This window comes from Mastigoproctus giganteus, chromosome 8, assembly GCF_048544385.1.
Source record: "Mastigoproctus giganteus isolate SK-2022 chromosome 8, ASM4854438v1, whole genome shotgun sequence".
Taxonomy (NCBI): domain Eukaryota; kingdom Metazoa; phylum Arthropoda; class Arachnida; order Uropygi; family Thelyphonidae; genus Mastigoproctus; species Mastigoproctus giganteus.
Window position 1 is genome coordinate 216,767,473 of NC_143582.1, and position 21,747 is coordinate 216,789,219.

Sequence of the window (21,747 nt, forward strand, 5' to 3'; positions counted from 1 at the left end):
AAGGGTACTAGGAAAGTTTTGCAATATGACGCAACAATGAATCACAGGAAGCTGCTTGTTGCTGCATGTTGAGACATGTTCATACGTGCATAGTAGCCGCCGCGCCAAGTCGATGGGCTCAGTTATTCATTAGTAGTGAGAGTGTAAAGTGCTTGCGATGGCATCGTGGTCACGAAATGAGATAAGGACAGTTTTGCGGTATAATTTCGTGCGTGGTTTAACCATAGACGAGTGCTTAGAAGAAATGACTCTTGCACTAGATGATGATTGTCCACATCGTACAACGATATTCAGGTGGTATAAAGAATTCCAAAGGGGAAATTTCACTCTGGAGGATTCTGAGAGGCCGGGAAGGCCACGAACGTCAGTTACGGAGGAAAACGTTACTGCTGTGAGGAAAATGCTTGACGAAAACAGGCAAGTGACCTACCAACAGATAGAGGATACTTTGGGCCTAAATGCACCAGCAATTCGTTCGATTCTGCAAGATCATTTGCATGTGAAGAAACTTTGTTCTCTCTGGGTGCCGCATCAACTGACTGAAGAGCAGATGACACGACGTGTGACTTGGTGCCGGGAGATGTTAAAAAAGTTTGATAAGGGACAATCTCGGTATGTGAACAACATCGTGACAGGTGACGAGACTTGGCTGTACTATTACGATCTGCCGACCAAGGCTCAAAACAAAGTTTGGGTCTTTGATGATGACGACACACCCGTAATTGTCAGAAAATCCCGATCTGTAAAGAAGAAAATGATAGCTGTATTTTTAAAATCGAGTGGAATTGTGGAACGTGTCGTTTTGGACACGCAGAAGACAGTCACAGCTAAGTGGTATACTGAACAATGCCTGCCTAAAGTCATTGGATCTATGAAGAACCTGCGGCCAAAGTCAAGAATGGACACCTGGTACCTCCATCACGATAATGCTCCAGCTCACCGCGCCAAAGCCTGCACCGAATATTTGACCACGACAGGACTGAAACTTCTCGAGCACCCTCCCTACAGTCCAGACCTTGCTCCCTGCGACTTTGCACTGTTCCCGCATGTGAAAATGAAGCTAAAAGGGAGGCAGTTTTCCAGTGATGAGGACCTTCTATGGGCTTGGGACAACGAGTGTGCTTTACTCCCTAGTGAAACTTGGCAGAACTGGTTTAAAGATTGGTTTTGGAGGATGGAGAGGTGTATTGAATGTAGAGGAAATTACTTTGAAAAAATTAAATAAACAAAGCTGTATTGCAAAACTTTCCTAGTACCCTTTGTATATCAGGGATGCCCAAACTTTTTAACATTGGTGGGGGGCTACTTTTTATTTAGGATTCCTTCTGCAAGCTACTAAATTTTTCTTTTCTTTAAACAGATAATAATAATAAACTTTCATTTTATTCACATGTAAAATACTATGATAGTATGGTAGGTGTCAAGTAAAACGAACACACTTTTGTAAAAAATTTATTGATGCAAATTTATACGCACATTTAATAAAATAATTAAGTATTTTTATTTTTTCTGTGAGCACTTTTATGTTGCATATTGCTAGCTAAATATTTGTGTAATCAGATACCAAAAGATGCAAACAATCTTCCAGATTTTGTTTGTTAGCACATTTTGATTTTTTGATTTTATTATATTCATACTAAAAAACAAAGATTCACACAAATATGTTGAGGCAAAATAGGCATGTATAATCAGTGCTACATTTTTTTGTTTCAAAATTTTTCATTTGGAACATGACTCCAAAAGTTTGTATCTTGATTTCTTATTTTTAATTGTATATTGTTTTGCAGCATGATTATCTTTTCTTCTATGTCAGTTGAATCCATATTAAAGATATCTCCTGTCTTCATAGAAATTTCTTGAATGTCAACTTTGGCAAAAGGAAATGAAAAAAATGCAGCAATTGGTTCAAGTTGCTTAAAGTTATAAAAATGATTGTCAAATTCTGTGTTTAATTTTCCAGGATAACAATATAAGTATCTAATTTAGCTGATAGTATCTGACCATTTAGTATATGTTTGCTAATCTCAATTGTCATTATTAGCAAATTCACGAGTTTGCTTTTAAAAGCTTTCATAAGTCTTATCATTGAAGGCACATCTTTGTTTTTGCCCTTGAGTTCCAGATTTAATTTACTTAATAACATAGTGACATCTATTAAAAAAGCTAAATCTAGAAGCCAATCTACTTCATAAAGCTCTTGGTAGTAATCTTCTCTTTCTTTCAAAAATAATTTAATTTCTGGTGAAAGCTCCACAGATCTTTCTAAAACATGTCCTTCACTTAACCAATGCACTCTTGTATGTAGTTTTAAATCATTGTAATTTGATCTGAATTTTCCAGAAAATCTCGAAACAGGCATTGTTGCAAAACTGTAGCTCTGACAGAGTTCACAATTTTTAGCACCAGGTCAATTATTTTTTGAATTTTTGCAGACTTGCCACACAATATTTGCTACTAATTAACACAATGGTAAGATTGAAATTTTGGAAAATGGGGATCTTTTTTACAAATTGAAACAAATCCCTTATTATACACTCATACTTGGGGCTCCATCAGTGGTAATTGACACAAGTTTTTCAAGTAGTAAATATTCTTCGGTAGTTGTTGTTTTAAAAGCTTCATAAACGTCTTGCCCCTGAGTTTTTCCTTGTAATGGAATTATTTTAAGAAATCATCCTTAATGCTACAATCTTTGAACACCATACAAATATAAATACACATTTGAGCTGTGTCAGTGATATCAGTAGATTCATCCATTTGCAAAGAAAACTATTGGAAGCAAACTCTTTTACTATTGCTAGACATAGTTTCTGTTCTTCTTGTTACCATATTTCTTGTAGTTGCATATCTTTAATGGCATTCATTATTTCATTTTTATTTTTAAAATTATCAAATAAAGAGTCACCGGCTTCCAAAAATGCCTCTTTTATTATTTCACCATTCTTGAAAGGTTTATTATGTTTGGCAGTAATATGAGATACATGAAAAGATGCAGCAGTATCAGCCATGGATTTAACAATAGGAGTTTTAAAAAATGTTTGTTGTTTTTCAAAACTACAAAATAAATCTTGTACTTTATTTCCCCTACTTTAATGATTTTTAATGAAAATCAACTGCAAATTTTTTATGCACAGTATTAAAATGTCTTTCTAATTAACCCCAAGGGCTCACATCTGGTGAGTATGGGCTTGGCATTGGCACACCCAGGGTCCTTAGCTGGATACCATCATTCTTCTCTTCTTGGTGATTCCCTTCTACTCTCTCTCTCTCTCTCTCTCTCTCTCTCTCTCTCTCTCTCTCTCTCTCTCTCTGGGTAACTTGGAAATTTTTTTTTTTTAGCTGGTGCAGCATAAGCCTCAGGCTTCCTTGCACTATATGGCTAATAATAATAATAATTTATCTTTTTTTTTTTTGGTTCTTCAACATGTGCATTTTTCATTAATCATTATAAAGAATAATTCTTTTTTCCATTCGGTATTGTGGTGATAAGTTTTTTTCTTAAGAGGTTTCCTATTCATTATTAATGGCTGAAGTATGCTAAAAAGAAAAATTCAGTTTTTTGAATAAAAATAATTTAATTGAAGATTAATAAACTTATCTAAAAAAATAGGCAAAAAAATTACCTCAATATGCAATACCAGTAACAGACAATTGGAGTCACAAATTTGCAATGGCTGTGCTCACCATTTATAAATAACTAACAGAGAAACAAATAGTCCACTAAAAAACTTGTATCCTAGCAAATAATAAATGTTCAGACATTAAATTTCGATCCACTATAACCAAAACACGAGATTTGACAGTAAAAAAAATCTTCTAATTCAATGTTTGTTTTTACAGTGGATTCCGGTTATTTGGGCCACCGGTTAATCTGGGCAGCCGTTTATTTGGGGCAAATCTTAAAAAACAGAACCCAATTGAGAAAATAGCCAGGGTTTACTTCGCTTAATTAGGACAACATGCCGGTTAATCGGAGCAGGAGACCGCAGCACTGGAGATTACCCTACGATTGTCTCCAACTGTACCACATGGTTTGGTCAGATTTCTGGAGGTCACAACCATAAAACAATTAGCAGTCACCTGTTTATTGGGCTTTTCTGTTAGTGCAATCTATCATAAACAGATAGTAAACTCGATCTTATTGAATTTGCGATAATACAGTCATCTGGAATTCTGTGGATTATTATGGTGAAATGTGTTTGCACTTCCATGAAATCTTCAATCATATAAAAAAATTAATTTTCAGAATCTTCTCATCATTCCTATTTTTAAAGCTTTGTAACTTGTTACTCTGTTCTCACTTGCATGTATCGTGTTACTTGCAATTTGTGTGTACCGTGTTCTTTGTTATTGATTGCTTATCTTTTTACTGTTTTAAATTTTAACCCCCACCCACAAATGTCAGTGAACAGAAATGTCAACTAGTTAGTATGTACATATTAAGTACGTATTAATTATTCCGATTATCACATATATTCTTCCAATTTTCACGTATCATTTAATTTTTTAATTGGTAAGGTAATAAAGGGTAAATTTGTGCTTAATATATCTTTACTGCCTGTGGATAATATTCCTCCTATTTTCGCTAATTAGAATCGCCGTTTAATAGAATTAAAATTCAATTCACAAACGGGATTACAATGATCGGCGATTACTACACATCATATAGTGAACGGTACTTTACTATGGTGGGTCCATCGTAACATGATTTGATTATACAGTGAACCAATTGTAAAGCGGGGTTCCATTGTATTTTTAACTATTTACGTGAAACTTCGGATAACTGGGGCAGCCGCTTAATCTGGCCAAAATGCACTAGTCCCGATGTGTCCCAAATAACCGGAATCGACTGTATATCGAAACCAATTTTTTTTGGAAGTTTAATAATTTTTGCTTATGTTTCAGAAGTTTGTGTAGCTGTTAATGAATCGGGATACTTTGAGAAATATTTGACTTTGAAGCACCATGTGCAGTGGTTGAAGGTGCACTAGCACCCCCCCCCACATTTGGTGACAAAAATTGGTGTTAGTGAAATAAATTATTACAGTGATTAGCCAACTAGTGCTTCAAGGACAACTTCATTTGTGATGTGTTACTCCTTAAGCTCAGTTCCAGTTGGTAGGCTCTAGTACCTGATGTCAGAGGAATACGAAATCTAGATGAGATGCTTCCAATATAAAATCAGTACAACCTTGTTAATAGATAATTTTTATAATATTATAAAATCCTGTATGTTTAAATTATGGTTCCTTTTAAAAGTATTAAACAAGAAATTCAATTTGTTCTATGAAAACAACAGCATATTAAACAGGTTTTGGAGGAACTGATATGGAATAAAACCTTGAACTTCTGCTTTGAAGCTGATGAGGAAAATGCATGATAAGTCTGTAACCTGTTATTATCTGTAACCGTCTATGAAATTCTTGTAGATAGTGTCTTTTGAAGAAGTACTCTGTCAGTTATCAAAGTTCTATTTGTGAATCAGATTCTTTTGAATTGTATTGTGTTGCATCATAAACCTAGTAAAAGAGAATTAATTTTTTCAAGTTGTACTATTACAATTAAAAGTTTTTTTTAATCATATCCTATATATTGTTTAAATAATAGTTGGCATCATAAGTGCACAAATTTAAACAGTTTGTAGTCTTTTATTTTTTTAAATAAAAAAAAAAAAAAAAACTGAATGGTAAACTCCATACACCAGCTCCACCAGTTCACCTTCTCTCTTGACTTTTTTTTTTTTTTTTTATTTGCTAATTTTGCAATTAATGCTAGACTACTATGGAGTTTTCATTCATTTTAAATTTGGATTATGATGTTTTCATGCTCCACCTGATCAATCACTTCATTATGGGTAATGTTATTCTTATTCATTGCTCCTGCTTTTAGCTCTAGATATCTGTTGAATGACCTATGCATGAACATAGAAAGAAAACAAAAATAGGAACTGTTTTGGTTAATTAAATTTTTGTCTCATGTCATTTTTAAGTTAAGGCTTCTGCCAAATTATATTAATTAAATCTTTATAAGCATTTAATTTATAATTTGTAAAGTATTTTAAACTAATAATAATTTATAACTTTTGAATTAACTAATTATGTTTGTTTTTATTAAAAATCTACTTTGTTCAGAACCTGAAATTTAATTTCAGTTCTGAACAAAGTAGATGTTTGTTCAGAACTGAAATGAGCCATACTGCTCTAACAGAAATTGAAATGAGAAATATTAATTTCTTAGAGCCATTATTTTACTAATGAGATGAAATTTCATGGTGTGACTGAGGTTTTTGCCTTTTCAGAAGGTTCTGTAATATACAGATGCTTCAAAAATGTTTTTTTGTTTTTCTATGGCCAGTGTTAATAGCCTTTTTTCAAGATGCCAATTATCCGCATCAGTACGTAAAATTAGTGTTTTGTGAAGTCCTTTTTTAATTCTTTCATACCATTGTATTTATACTTTTGTTGCATAAGAGTTTATACTTATATTATTCCCCAGTTAATTCATACTAATAAACCTTATACTTTATATACTAAAGTACTTTGTACTATAGAAAGTTCAGTAAAATTTAAGAAAGTCAGTCATTTAGTTTAATTATCCAGCCACTGGCTCTCTATCAATTGCAAATCCATCTTATCACAGAATACTGTTCCACATCTAGGGTGGTGTGCCCAAAGCTTCTCTTAAACTCTTTGCCTCTGTTCAAAAGTGACCAGTCATATTAATTAGTTACTCTTTACCTACAAATTCACTCCACTCTATATCACAGGTAATACCATCCTTTCCATATCACAGTTTTCTGCATTCCTTTTTCTATAAATGTTTCCATAAGCTCTGTTCTTTCGAATTTGTATCTGTAATTCCACCTCTTTCTTCCAAACTAGTACAAATCCATGCCTGAACTATGTCAGCATTCATTCACAGTTTGACTCAAAATTCACTGAGTGTAAATTCTTTTCTTCCCTATTTGAACCAACGTAAGCAGGGGTCGAGGTGTGGCGCCCAAACCACATGGAGGAATGCCACCCCTCTGTGTTACCAGGCAATCCTAGATTGTAGATGACTTTCATCAACCAGTGCAATACCACCACTTTGCTTATTGGAGGCTTGAAATGGTGGAACCCATGTTTAGTCTCCACAGCTAAGTTCCGGTCATCCTTCTCCATCTTTTCCATCATGCAATATGACTGATGACTTTTGAGGTTATGATGGACATCATGGCGAGATCCAATCTTCCTAACATTTCAAGGGTACATCCCTAAACGGTGTTCACAGGCCGGCCGCTAGTTAGTACACTGGACCAAACCTATTGGTAACTCCCCAGGAGGCTTCCGGATCAGATAGTGTATAATCTTGTACCTTTATTTTGCCAGATAGTGACTGGAGGAAGTCTGAGTAGTGTTTATGTGGTGGGGGGAGGGGGGGCTTTGTCGAGGCCACGTTATGTCAAGGATCTGTGTATATTCTTACCATGTGTATGCCATATTCAAAAATTTCATTACTTCATACAGCATGTTCCCCCTCAATTTTTTCTTACTATTGAATACACCATGAATAGACAAACCAATAGAGCAAACTTATGTGCGAAAAGATCTAAACTTCCCAAACACTTCCTAGTTCATTTCACAAATATACGTGGTCTCAGTTCTAATTATTCATGTAGGAATGGAATACATAATTCCACACTCCACTTTAAAATCTCGTCCTTTATCTGAAACTTGGTTTACCAATAAATGTGCTAAGGCTGTTCAAGAGAACGTTGCATATCATAATTGGCTTGTTTCCAATTCTTCAGGTTCATTTTCTGCCAATCATCCATTAAATCCACAAAAGTCTTACTAGTGTGTGAGTGACCAACCCACAAGTTCCAGTCAATATCTGGGAAGTTAAAATCCCCCTTTATAAGACATTCTGATTTACTAGCTCACTCTATTTCCCCGTACAATTGTTCATTGTACTGATTCGAGTCATTAGGCCTAGAACATATTCCTAATTTTTGATTTCGCAGTGCTTATGTCACACCAAACTGACTCAACAGTGCACTGTTCATCTATATCAACTGGATGCATTTCTTTTGATTTTATGTTTTTTTTAATTAACAGCATGACACCTCCTCTCTTCCTATCCTGTCTATCCTTTCTGTACACATTGTACTCCCCAAATTCCAATTCTGCATTCCTAATATCAGTGTGACACCACGTCTCTGATATCCCAACAATATCCGCCTTTGATGTCTTGACCAACACTTCAAATTCCTCAAATTTATTTACTATACTTCTAGCATTGGTATACATGCAAGCATACATGCACCTATTCTTAGTTACCCTTACACATCCCATATACCCACCTGTTTCATGATGACTACCATCAGTCCCTGAAACCCCCAGTCCCCCTCGCTTCAGGTCGCTACTTATTCTAATAGAAGTTGTGCAAGAATCACCTTCACCTCTGCCTGCGGCTACTTTTAACCTTTTAGTCTGTGAATCCTCCCAAGCTAGCAGTTTTCCGACCCACCTAACACTGCCTCAATAGAATCAGCAAATATTCTTGCATTCTTTCTATTTAAGTATATCCCATCCCTGTAGAAGCAGACTCTCCTGTTAACAAGCACAGACCACACTGAAAAAATTCTACCCCTTGAGCCTTGCACAGTCCCTCTAGGGCCAAAATGATTGACAAGGCTCTCATCATGTACTCCCTCCTATCATGTCTGGGCAGAATTGCAGACACTTTCAAATTTAACCCTAACTCACGACTTTTTTGCAACATTGACTTGTACTTGTTAAGTAAATCTGCAGATCTCCTACTCTTAATGTCATTGGTGCCAACGTGTACAACATATACAAACATTTGGAACAAATGCCTGTCCAGTTCAGTCTTAAATTTATTTAGGCTATTAGCTTCCACAACAAAAGATGGAAGCCTGTTCCACCAATCAACTACCTGCTGGGTAAAGGTAAATTTCCGCACATCAATTCTACAACTAGCTTTTCTCAATTTGAAACTGTGTCCCCCTCAGGTTCTTAGTCTGAGCAAGAGGAAGAATCCCATCAGCATTCAGCTTGCTCAACCCATTCAAGGCCTTATACACCTCAATCAGATCTTAAGCTTTTTCTTGGTAAGAGCACTCCTTTCTTCCCATCACCAATCTTGTTGCCCTTCTTTGTACTCATTCTAGGAAATCTACATTCTTCCTAAAATGAGGCCTCCAGACCTGTGCACAGTACTCTAGGTGTGGCCTGACCATTGCCTTGTATAACAGGATAATCACCTCCCTGTCCCTGCTAGCAAAATTCGTATGTATCATTGACAAGACTCCATGACCTGCCCTGGCAGCCCGTCTGCACTTCTCAGCGAAGTTCATATTTAACTTCACAGTTACCCCCAGGTCTTTTTCACTTTCCTCTTCCCTGAGTGTAGTACTACACAGTTGGTACATTTCTCTTTGGTTATTGCTATCCATATGCAGCACTTTGCATTTGTCAATTTTAAACTTCAGTTGCCACTTCTCAGCCCATTTTCCCAACTTATCTAGATCCAGTTGGAGTAGCATACTATCTTTACTGTTGTTAACAACCCTGCCAACCTTTGTATCATCTGCAATCTTGGACATTAAACCTGATATACCTTCATCAATATCATTCATAAATACTGAAAACAGCAATGGGCCCAACACCGAACCCTGGGGAACTCACTAATAACATTTTTCACATCACCTTTATCCATTGTAGCTCTCCAATTTGTACAGCAGTCTTCCATGTGCAACAGTATCAAAAGCTTTCCTGAAATCCAAGTATATGATCTCAAAATTATTTTTGGCATTCAGTTCTTTTGTGACCACTTCATAGTATCCAATCAAATTGGCCAGACAAGGCCTCCCTTTAACAAACCCATGCTGTGTCTTAACTATTACTGCAGTCTTGTCTAGATGATCCTGCAATGCTTCTTTAACCAGTGATTCCATTATTTTCCCTGGAACACAAGTTAAACTAACAGGTCTGTAGTTACTTGTGTCACCTTTTGAACTCCCTTTGTGAATTGGTGATACATTAGCACACTTCCAGTCCTTGGGGACATCCCCTGAGTCCAAGGAAGCTCTCATAATTATGGCTAAGGGTTTGCTTACTTCCTTTCCTGCCTCCTTTAATATAACTGGATAGATCCTGTTTACTTCAGGTGCCTTCCTTATGTTTAACTTTAACAATTTCTCCTCCACTTTGCTCTCAGTTATTACAGAATCACTTAGCTCCCTGTTAGCATTTGATAAACTTCTTGCACTCTCCTCATTGAATAACTCCTCATGTGTGAATGTAGATGCAAAATACTCATTCAGTTTATCAGATATCTGAGCATGATTGTCAATAGTCAACCATAGTCAATATCTATGTTAAGTGGTCCAATCTGATTCATCCCTTTCATTCTAGAGTTGACATAAGTAAAGAACTCTTTGCTGTTTTTCTTTGCATCCTTTGCCAAAGATTTCTCGTAATCTGCCTTCGCCTGCATAACCTCCTTTGTGACTTCATTACAGACTAGTTTCTACTGCCATAGCCGTCTGTGTCACCTGATGCTTTATATGCATCCCATACATTCTTTTTCTCTGCCAGTTTTCCAACCCACCTAAAACTGCCTCAATAGCATCAGCAAATATTCTTGCACCCTTTCTATTTAAGTGTATCCCATCCCTGTAGAAGTCTCTGTTGTCAACAAGCACAGACCAGACTGAAAAAATTCTACCCCTTGTAAGACATTCTGATTTACTGGCTCATTCCATTTCTCTGTACAGCTGTTCATTGTAATCATTAGGCCTATAACACTCCTACTGTCATTTTTGCTTTCCCAGTATTTTATCACAACAAACTGACTCAATTGCACTGGCTACCTATATCAACTGGATGCACTGCCTTAGATTTTGTGCTGCTTAACTAAGAATATACCCCCCTTCTATTGTTTGTCCTTTCCGTATGCATTGTACTCCCTATATTCAAATTCTGCCTCCCTTATATCTGAGTGATACGTCTCTGATATCCTAACAATGAGTGCATTCGATGTCTCAACCAGCACTTCAAATTCATCATATTTATTTACTATACTCCTAGCATTGGCATACATGCAGGTATACATGCACCAGATAAGATCAGTGTTTTCACCAATCTCATTTGTTCTTACTCTTAGTTACCCTAACACAGCCCATCTACACTGAGTGATCACTGAATTATGACCACCTATCTAATACTTCATAGGTCCTCCTTTTGCCCTTAGTACAGCAGCTATCCAACGTGGCACTGATTCAACAAGATGGCGGAAGCATTTGGGAGGTATGGCCAACCAAGCTGTGTGTAATGCGGTCAGCAATGCAGGTATGGTGGTGATTGGTGTATCCAGACATCTGATATGCGTTTCCATAGTGTCCCACAAGTGCTCTATGGGATTGATATCGGAGGAGTTCGGAGGCCAATCGATATGCTGGAAGTCAGAACTGTGTTCCTCAAACCATTCCTACACAACAAGTGCTTGATGGCTTGGCGCATTGTCATCTTGAAAGATGCCTTTGCCATTCAGGAAAAAGTGTGACATAGTGGGGTGTACACAGTCAGCAAGCAGTTGACGATAGCGGAGACCACTGATACATTGTTCCACATTTGGAAAATTAAATGCACTAGGCATAATCCTTATGGGTTTTGATAATTAACTATATAATATCGGTGTAAATACACCATAGTTAACCCATAGATTTGAGCTACAATTGTAGCATAGAAGGCATCGTTTTAATTGTATCTCATAATGTGGTTGCCTTCACAACAAGATAGCTACTATTGAATTACTTCAAATAAATAACGCTTCTCTAGTAGAGAAGACTACTGTTATTTATTTTCAGCGGTACCACCACCCAGACGATCGTTTCAAAGCTGTTTGGCTTCGTCATCAGTACCTGGGTACCTGCCTGCCCACTGATGACGAAGCCAAACAGCTTCGAAACAATCGTCTGGGTGGTGGTACCACTGAAAATAAATAACAGTAGTCTTCTCAACTAGAGAAGCGTTATTTATTTGAAGTAATTCAATAGTAGCTATCTTGTTGTGAAGGCAACCACATTATGAGATACAATTAAAACGATGCCTTCTACGCTACAATCGTAGCTCAAATCTATGGGTTAACTATGGTGTATTTACACCGATATTATATAGTTAATTATCAAAACCCATAAGGATTATGCCTAGTGCATTTAATTTTCCAAATACATTACCACCACGCCCTTTTGGCATCTCTCATAATGTGGATATAACTTCGCAACTGAGATGGCTTGTTGTATTACCTGGGTACCTGCCCGCCCACTGATGATAGGCCAATAGTCTTGAAACAGTCGCTAGGGGAGCCAGATAATCACTGAGTTTCCGAGAATAGGTAACAACAGTCTTCTCTACTGGAGAAGTGTTGCCTATTCGAGGAATTTATGAGTTTTTGAGTGGTGTGAGTTGAAGGAGTTACTGTCCCTTTCATTCTTCTGAATCGTTTCATTTCCTCTTCCCCTCCTACTATAACTTTCCCTCTACTTTTTGCTTTTCTAAGTCTAATAGGGACAAGTAGATAATCGAGTAGATATTCACATACATACATACAAACAGCTTTGAAACGATCGTCTGGGTGGTGGTACCGCTGAAAATAAATAACAGTAGTCTTCTCTACTAGAGAAGCGTTATTTATTTGAAGTAATTCAATAGTAGCTATCTTGTTGTGAAGGCAACCACATTATGAGATACAATTAAAACGATGCCTTCTACGCTACAATCGTAGCTCAAATCTATGGGTTAACTATGGTGTATTTACACCGATATTATATAGTTAATTATCAAAACCCATAAGGATTATGCCTAGTGCATTTAATTTTCCAAATACATTACCACCACACCCTTTTGGCATCTCTCATAATGTGGATATAACTTCGCAACTGAGATGGCTTGTTGTATTACCTGGGTACCTGCCTACCCACTGATGACGAAGCCAAACAGCTTTGAAACAATCGTCTGGGTGGTGGTACCGCTGAAAATAAATAACAGTAGTCTTCTCTACTACAGAAGCATTATTTATTTGAAGTAATTCAATAGTAGCTATCTTGTTGTGAAGGCAACCACATTACGAGATACAATTAAAATGATGCCTTCTATGCTACAATTGTAGCTCAAATCTATGGGTTAACTGTGGTGTATTTACACCGATATTATATAATTGTTCCACGTGCACCAGGGGTCCAAGTTCCTGTCAGTGAAACATGCCCCACACCATACAACTGCCTCCACCGGCCTGCACTTTTGATACCATGCACGATGAAACAAGAGCCTCATGTTGTTGACACCAAATCTGTACACAACCATCCACGGTGCGGAGTAAACACCATGACTCATTCGACCAACACACCTTCTTCCACTCTTCTAACATCCAACTTGCATGCTCTTTGCACCAGGCAAATCTTTTACACCGATAAACCTTGGTTAGGAGAGGATGCCGTAGGGGTCGTCTGCTGGTATAGCCCATATGTGTGAGCATGCAACTCATGGTCATGCCAGATATCATTCCGGATTGGCCCATGTTGTATTGGGTAGTCAACTCTTCAACAGTGCTGTGACTGTACAAGTTGTCGGACCCGGCGCTCACCTCTGACATCAACCTTTTGCTGATCTTTGCAGTTTTGCCATCGGGTTGTTGTTTGACCATTTTGATACTAGTCCTGGTACACTTTAACTACGGTGGCTCTCGAACACCCCACCTGTTCAGCAGTTTGGGAAATCCATGCACCAGCTCATTGAGCACCCACAATCTGTCCTTTATCAAAAGTCCGATAAATCCTTCCTTTTACCCATCACGCTCAGAATTTTACTACCTACTGAATCACTGACACCTTATCTATGCTACGTAGGTCAACTAACTCCGCACTCTGATACCTCACGTGGTCAATGAGTCGCATTCAGTTTTCATAGGGGTGGTCATAATTGAGTGATCGCTTAATGTATTTACTTGTTTTAAGTTGACTCCCAGCAGTCCTTGAAATCCCCAGGATCTTGTTTTCAAGGCTGCTGCTCGTTCCAGTAGAAGCAGCGCAATAAAGATATATACAGATATATATAGAAACACTTTCACTCTGCCTGCGGCTATTTTTAATCTATTATTCTACTATTATATGATAATAGATTTTTAATCTATTATGCATTCCCCTCCCCAATGCTAGCAGTTTTCTAGCCCACCTAACACTGCCTTGATAGCATCAGCAAATATTCTTGCACTCTTTCTATTTAAGTGTATCCCATCCCTGTAGAAGCATTCTCTCCTGTTAAAGCACAGATCACACCTAGAAAAATTCTATTCCATGAGCCTTGCACAGTCTCTCCATTGTTGAATTGTTTGATGAGACTCTCATCATTTACTTCCTCTTGTCATGTGTGGACAGAATTGCAGACATTTTAATTTAATTCTAACTTGTGCCCTGTCCTTGTTAAGTAAATCTGCAGATCTCATACTCTTAATGTCATAAGTGCCAAATGACATTAAGAGTAGTAGGATATTAAAATATTGAGCAGAATAAAGACGTTTAATGTAAAATTCCATTTTTGTATATATAGATGTGCAATTTGCATTTATGTTTATATTTAATGATTTTCTTTTTCCCTCTAAGGTCAAGAGATAGTTGGGGTTTAGGATGTTTGGTGTGGGAAGCATTCAATGGGTCACTCCCCTCCTCTGCTGCATTAAAATCCACAGAAAATGTAAGTGTATATAATTATGTTGTTTATGTATATTAATAGTGTGAGGGACCGATTGAAATCAGTGGTTTCTGTGTTTATAGGTAATTTGCATGAGCATAACATTCTTTGCAAAAATAAGTAATCCATTACATAAAACATTGTTAGTTTCAAGTTAAGGGACCAAAATATGTCCACTTAAATTTAAACAAGTTCAAAGTATCCATATAAAATCAGAACATACCATTATTAATAATCACAATAAATTTTTAATAAGATACTCATATGAACACTGTGCAAAATTTTCATAATCCTCATTTAAAATATTAATAATTTAGTGTTGGTGTGGTGGACATTCATAAATAGACAGTTTATGTTAATTTAGTCACTATGAAAAAGATAAAAATTATGCTATGGAGCAATTCAATAATTTTCTCATATGTGATAACAAGATTACTAAGTTTCATTTTTGTCATCATTACTAGTCATACTGTTTGTTGTTTATATGCAAACTGCATGTTAATACATTAACATTAATTTTAATGTTAATACAGTAATACCCCGAAGTTACGCGATAGGTAGGTCCGACGAAAATCGCGTAAGTCGAATTCGGGTAAGTCGGGGTACAACTTTGCATATAAATACATATAAATTTTGCTTAATTGGGACCAAGGACTAACAAAAACACTAGTTTAGAAGAAAAATATTAATAAAATTGCAGTTCTTTATACATATAAATACAAAATATGTATTAAAAAACAAATGACTTACGTTAAAAAGTTATTTCGATGTCGATGGCTTCATAAAATCTAACAAATTCGTCTGACAACACAGCGCATTCTTTTTTTCACACAGAATTTCTTCGTAGCAAGCTAATAATTTTTTTATTCCTTGCTTTGTAGCTATAACACGTTCTTCGTTGGAGTCTATGTTTTCTAAAATTTTTAAGCCCTTTACAATTGAGCCCTTTTCAATTTTCAACCTGTCAAGTTTGCAATTGTCATGTGCTTTTCGCCGTTGCTTCGTTTAGGCCTGTAGCACGTGCAATATCACATGGTCTTTCATTTCGCTCAAAGCGTTTCACAATTTTATATTTTTTCTCTATTGACAGAGGCGGACTGGCCATAAGCCTTACCGGGGAAACCCCGGTGGGCCAGTGTGATTTTGGCCATAAACCATAGTATGAGGCCACTATAAATTTTCCCGGGTAAGAATTTTTGACCCAGTCCGCCTCTGTTTATTGATAATTGCTTTTCTTTTTTTCTCTGAATCTGCAGTGTCTTCACCAGGACGCTTCCTTTTCACACCTTTTAATTAAGTATTTTACTCATTTTTAGGGAATAAAGCACAATTACAAAACGAGGAGGCATGCTTGATACGCATAAACAAAGCTGCGTGCATGTAGCAGCTGAATAAACAACACCATAAAGGCAGAGATACACTATTAACACCTCACATTTTTAGGGGTTACTACCATAAAACAATAAAAATCCAGTTGCGTTTCTGCTAGTGAAATCTGTTATAAACTGGTAGTAAACTCGATCTAATTGCATTTGCGATTATACCGATAGCTGGAATTGTGTTGGTTTTTACGTTATTATGGTGAAATGTGTTTCCCCTTCACTGATATAAAAAACATAAAAGCAGCAAAGTTGAATTTTGTTCATCTTTCGTTCTCATTCTCCGCCGTCGCACCATATATCGATAACATATGAAAAACGACCTTGAAGATAGTGGGCGGCAGCGTTGCCAAACGAAAAAATCAAGAACCACGTAACTCCGAGTTCGCGTAAGTCGGGGTATTACTGTACATTAAAAGGATGGTTAAGTGGGAGAAGACAGAGGGTGGTAATCAATGGGTACTGCTCTTCGTGGACTAATGTTATTAGTGGAGTCCCACAGGGTTCAGTGTTAGGTCCACTGTTGTTTTGTATATTTATCAATGATATTGATGAAGGTATATCAGGCTTAATGTCGAAGTTTGCAGATGATACAAAGGTTGGCAGGGTTGTCAATGACAGTAATGGCAGTGTGCTACTGCAACAGGATCTAGATAATTTGGGCAGATGGGCTAAGAAGTGGCAACTGTGAAGTTTAACCTTGACAAATGCAAAGTACTGCATATGGGTAGAAGTAACCCTAGAGAAACGTACCAACTGTGTGGTACTACACTTAAGGTGGTAGAAAATGAAAAAGACCTGGGAGTAATTGTGCAGTCAGATATGAAGTTTTCTGAGCAATGCAGACAGGTTGCCAGGGCAGGTCATGAGGTTTTGTCAGTGATATATAGGAATTTTGCTAGCAGGGAGAAGGAGGTGATTGTCCCTCTGTATAAGGCAATGGTCAGGCCAAGGCTTGAGTACTGCGTACAGGTCTGGAGGCCTCATTTTAGGAAGGATGTAGATTTACTTGAGCGTGTACAGAGAAGGGCAACAAGATTGGTGAGGGGAATGAAGGGATCCTCTTACCAAGAGAGGCTTAAGTTCTGCAAATTGCAGTGGCTGGAGACTAGGCACCTGCGCGGTGATCTGATTGAGGTATATAAAGCCTTGAATGGGTTGAGCACGCTGAATTCTGATGGGATCCTTCCACTTGTTCAGATTACGAACCTAAGGGGGCATAAATTCAAATTAAGAAAAGACAGATGTAGAATAGATGTGCGGCAATTTGCCTTTAGCCAGCGGGTGGTTAATTGCTGGAACAAACTTCCATCTGTCATTGTGGAAGTTGACAGGTTAAATAAATTTAAGGAGGAACTGGACAGGCATTTGGAGGGAATGGAATGGTGTGATTTTTTTTTTTTTTTTTTGGCTGATGCTGCATAAGCTCATACACTTGCTTTCTTGCATCACATGCCACTACTACTACTACTATTAAAATAAGCATTATGTTGTTTATTACAAACAGTTGTATGTGGCTGTTAAAAAAGAATGTTTGTATGTCTCGGGATGTTATTTGATGTTTCATTTTCTTACCATTAAGCATGTTGCTTGTTGGGTTATGATTGATCATCTTTCCATCTTCTTCCTGGCCTTTCTCTACTCCATTTGCCAGTGGGTCTGCAGTTCATTAATGTTTTTGTGTACCTGTCATTATCCATCGTGTATACATATATATATATATATATATATATATACATACATACATACATACATACATACATACATACATGTGTATATATATATATATATATATATTAGTTTGATTGCTTAGATTACTTAAATTTTGGTGTCTATTTTCTATAGGGTATTAAGGTGTATCCTGAACAGGAGATTTGGTTAGCGTTTTTAGTCTAACCTATTCCTAGGGGGGTCTGTGGTGGTGTTCAAATTATATAATAACTAATGAAGTTAGTTATAATTATAATTATTTAACTTTAATTAATAATATTAATCAATACTAACTAACATTCCCTTACCTGGTCATCTATCCGCTACTTCATCTGGGGCTTTGAGCGGATCGATAGCCAGTTTTAAAGGAATGTCTCATAATTACCCGTTTCTGTTAACTCCTTATCAGTTTTGCCGTATTAGTGAGATTATTTTGCTCTTTTAGATTATTTAATTCATTGAATAAGGATAGTTTTATGTCAATTTGTCTTTCAGTTTAATTTTAATTTTTGAAAATTTTTTTATTCTTAACTTCGGATTCGGCAAACTGGTAGAGGAGAAACAAAGCCCAACAGGTAATTATCGGAATAATCGAGTGGAGCTATACTTATCTGTCTGATGGTGGTCTTTCAGTAAATGAGGGGTTAGCCCTGTTCATTGTTTGTTTTATCACTGGTTTGGTTTTGAGTGCACAGTCGCGTCTATTGTTGCTTGATATTGTTGTAGGGTGATATTTTTGGAAGTCATATATATATGTATGTATATATATATGTATGTATATATATATATGTATGTATATATATATATGTATGTATATATATGAATATGAGTTAAGTTAATAGTGGTAAGAGTTTTTAAAGGTAAAATATGATATACTAGCTTATCAGGTAAACCAAAAACCATAGCGGGTACCCAACGTGACCTGGAAAAAATATAAATATATGCCATGACATAAGCAATAAATTATAAAAATATATAAAAAATATACCATTAAAATATTAATTATGGCAATAAGATACATTGAAAGGTACTTTTTCGAGGGCTAACCCTTTCAATGTATCAACCATAATTAACGAGCTATCCGTTTCTGTAGTCATCGTCCAGCATAACTATGTCCAAATATATGTAAAATAGTAAGATTATGTTGATTAATCCCAAATTTAGGATTAATCAACATAATCTTACTGGGATTAATCCCAAATTAATCCCAGTTAGCTGGCAAGATGACTGTTAGCCCGACGGATAGCCAAAATTTAAATTTAAATTAGAGAAAGAGCTATAATTATTATTAGGCATATGTGCATAGTTGATAGTAAATGCAGTCACGGTAGTCTAAGCAAAAGTAACAGTGGAAGCTAGCGCTAACCAAGGTGAACGGAAAAAGGTAGAAGGATAGATATAGTACCTCAATCTCCTTCTAATACTCTAATAGTTCATGAGGTATGAATAAATAGGGATAAGAAAGTGAAAGGTAAACAGAAAAGAAAAAGTAAAATAATTAACATAGGATGCAACCTTATAGTAAGGTATCCTGGTTATGGCAGGCAATGCACAGATGTATAGAATGCATTAAGATTAAAATAAGATGCTTATGTCATGGCATATATTTATATTTTTTCCAGGTCACGTTGGGTACCCGCTATGGTTTTTGGTTTATCTGATAAGCTAGTATATCATATTTTACCTTTAAAAACTCTTACCACTATTAACTTAACTCATATTCATATTTATACAGACCGAAGTAATGTTTAATCATCTTAGATGGCATTAATTGGTTATGTGACTATTTAATATTTAATATTTATTTTAATATTTATTATAATATTTATATTTATTATAACATTTACTATTTGCTTTTTCATACTTGGAAATACAAAGGGGATTACCTGTGCTGTGACTCGTCTACCAGGAATCTTCCTACATAGCTAGAAATATACATCTGTTAACACATCTGTTAACACTTCTTAGTATTAATTACAGTCTGTAATTTTGGCTTCTCAGATAGCCTTTTCCCTGTTTGGGTCTTCTGACGTTTGCTGGAAAATTTTATATGTATGCTCCCATCTGATATTTATACGATCATGAGTTTCTACACAAATAAGAATAATATGATACTACGTCGGTCGCGTAGGATAAACTGTACCGCGGATATCACTGGGGCTCAGGGTGTTCCGACAAGTACTTCTACTAGCCATTCAGCATCTAATGCTGCTGTCCAACTGAATTTATTCAGTGCCAATGTTGAGGCTCCTACTAACATAGCCTGCGATCCTAATGATCTAACTGAGATAGCAACCAGTAATAATAAGGTGGCTCTTACCGATATTGCCTGCGATGCTTTTACTGTTGACACTCCTACTCCTGATACTACAGACGTAGTAACTTGCAATAAACATAATAGCAGCTATCTAAAATTTAATAGTTATAACAATACACTTTGTCAGACCTGTCCATACATAAGCAAGTATCATAGTACTAATAACCTCAACGCTCCAGTTTTTTGCCATGCTAATGGGGTGGTGTACCTCATTAATTGCAACTTATGTGAAGCAAAATACATTGGGCAAACTGGAGGGGAGTTACATATTAGAATTAACGTGCATAGATCTCACATTAAAAATTTCGTAAATATTAAAGACATCGAACTACAGCACTTTCAAGTACACAGCTTTAGCAATACTACTATTACAATATTAGCTATTGAAAGTAACCACAATACCAGGTGAGAATCCGAATATATTAAAATATAAAACCCTGTATCCTTATGGTCTTAATAATAAATTTAATGGACATTGCTACACCAGCAATACTATAAACGATACTTGTATATATAGCCTGTTTCAAATAGTAAAAAGACACAAATCTAACAGAATAGCAAAAACCTACAATAGTAAAAAAGCCCACACACCAAATATAACTGACGATTTTAATGACATGTTAATGGGGGGAGACAAAGACCAATAGATTGACAGTAGCCACTGGCAGAGGTGAAACAGATTCTTGCACTGCTTCTATTAGAATGAGCAGAAGCCTGAAAAACAAGATTCATGATATTTCAGAGACTGCTGGGAGCCATTGCGGTACAAGTAAACACATGGGTTGTGTTAGGGTAGCTAAGAATAGAAACAGGTGCAGGTATACTTGCGTGTACACCAATGCTAGGAGTTTAGTAAATAAATTTGATGAATTTGAGATATTGCTCAAAACATCAAAGGCAGATATTGTTGGGATATCAGAGACGTGGTGTCACACAGATATAAGGGATGCAGAACTGGAATTTGGGGAGTACAACGTCTACAGAAAGGATAGACAGGATAGGAAGGGGGGGAGGGGTTATGCTATTAGTTAAGAAACACATAAAAACCAAGGAAGTGAAGCCAGTCGACATTGCTGGACAGTGCAGTGTTGAGTCAGTTTGGTGTGACATAAGCATTGGGAGATCAAAATTGAGAGTAGGAGTGTGCTATAGGCCTAATAACTCTGATGAGTATAATAAGAAACTGTACAGGGAAATAGAGTGGGCCAGTAAATCAGAGAGTCTTATAATGGGAGATTTTAATTTCCTAGATATTGACTGGAATTTGGGGGCTGGTCACTCACACACTAGCAGGGCTTTTGTGGATTTATTGGATGATTGTTTTCTACATCAGCATGTTCGGGAGGCAACTAGAGGGAGTAATACTCTTGATTTGATTATCAGCAGTGGTTCTTCATGCATTAAGAATCTGCAGATAAATGAACCACTAGGTGGCAGTGATCACAGTGTGCTGAAGTGGGATTTACTCAAAGAGGTAACTATCATTAGGAGTAAAGGGAAGGGTTATTGCTTCCGTAAAGGCGACTATGATGGACTGAGACAGTATTTAAATTCTATACAGTGGGTCCAACTGATGTTACCAACAGCA

The 21,747-nt window shown here is 36.6% G+C and overlaps 1 protein-coding gene across 1 annotated transcript in view; it reads left to right on the forward strand.

Annotated features, from left to right (window-relative positions):
* Nucleotides 1-21,747, forward strand: part of yata (N-terminal kinase-like protein yata) — a 238,753-nt gene that overhangs the window by 69,393 nt on the left and 147,613 nt on the right. The window contains exon 6 of the mRNA XM_090380105.1: nt 14,666-14,756. Coding sequence (XP_090236231.1) covers nt 14,666-14,756 — 91 coding nt within the window. The remainder of the gene's footprint in view (nt 1-14,665; nt 14,757-21,747) is intronic.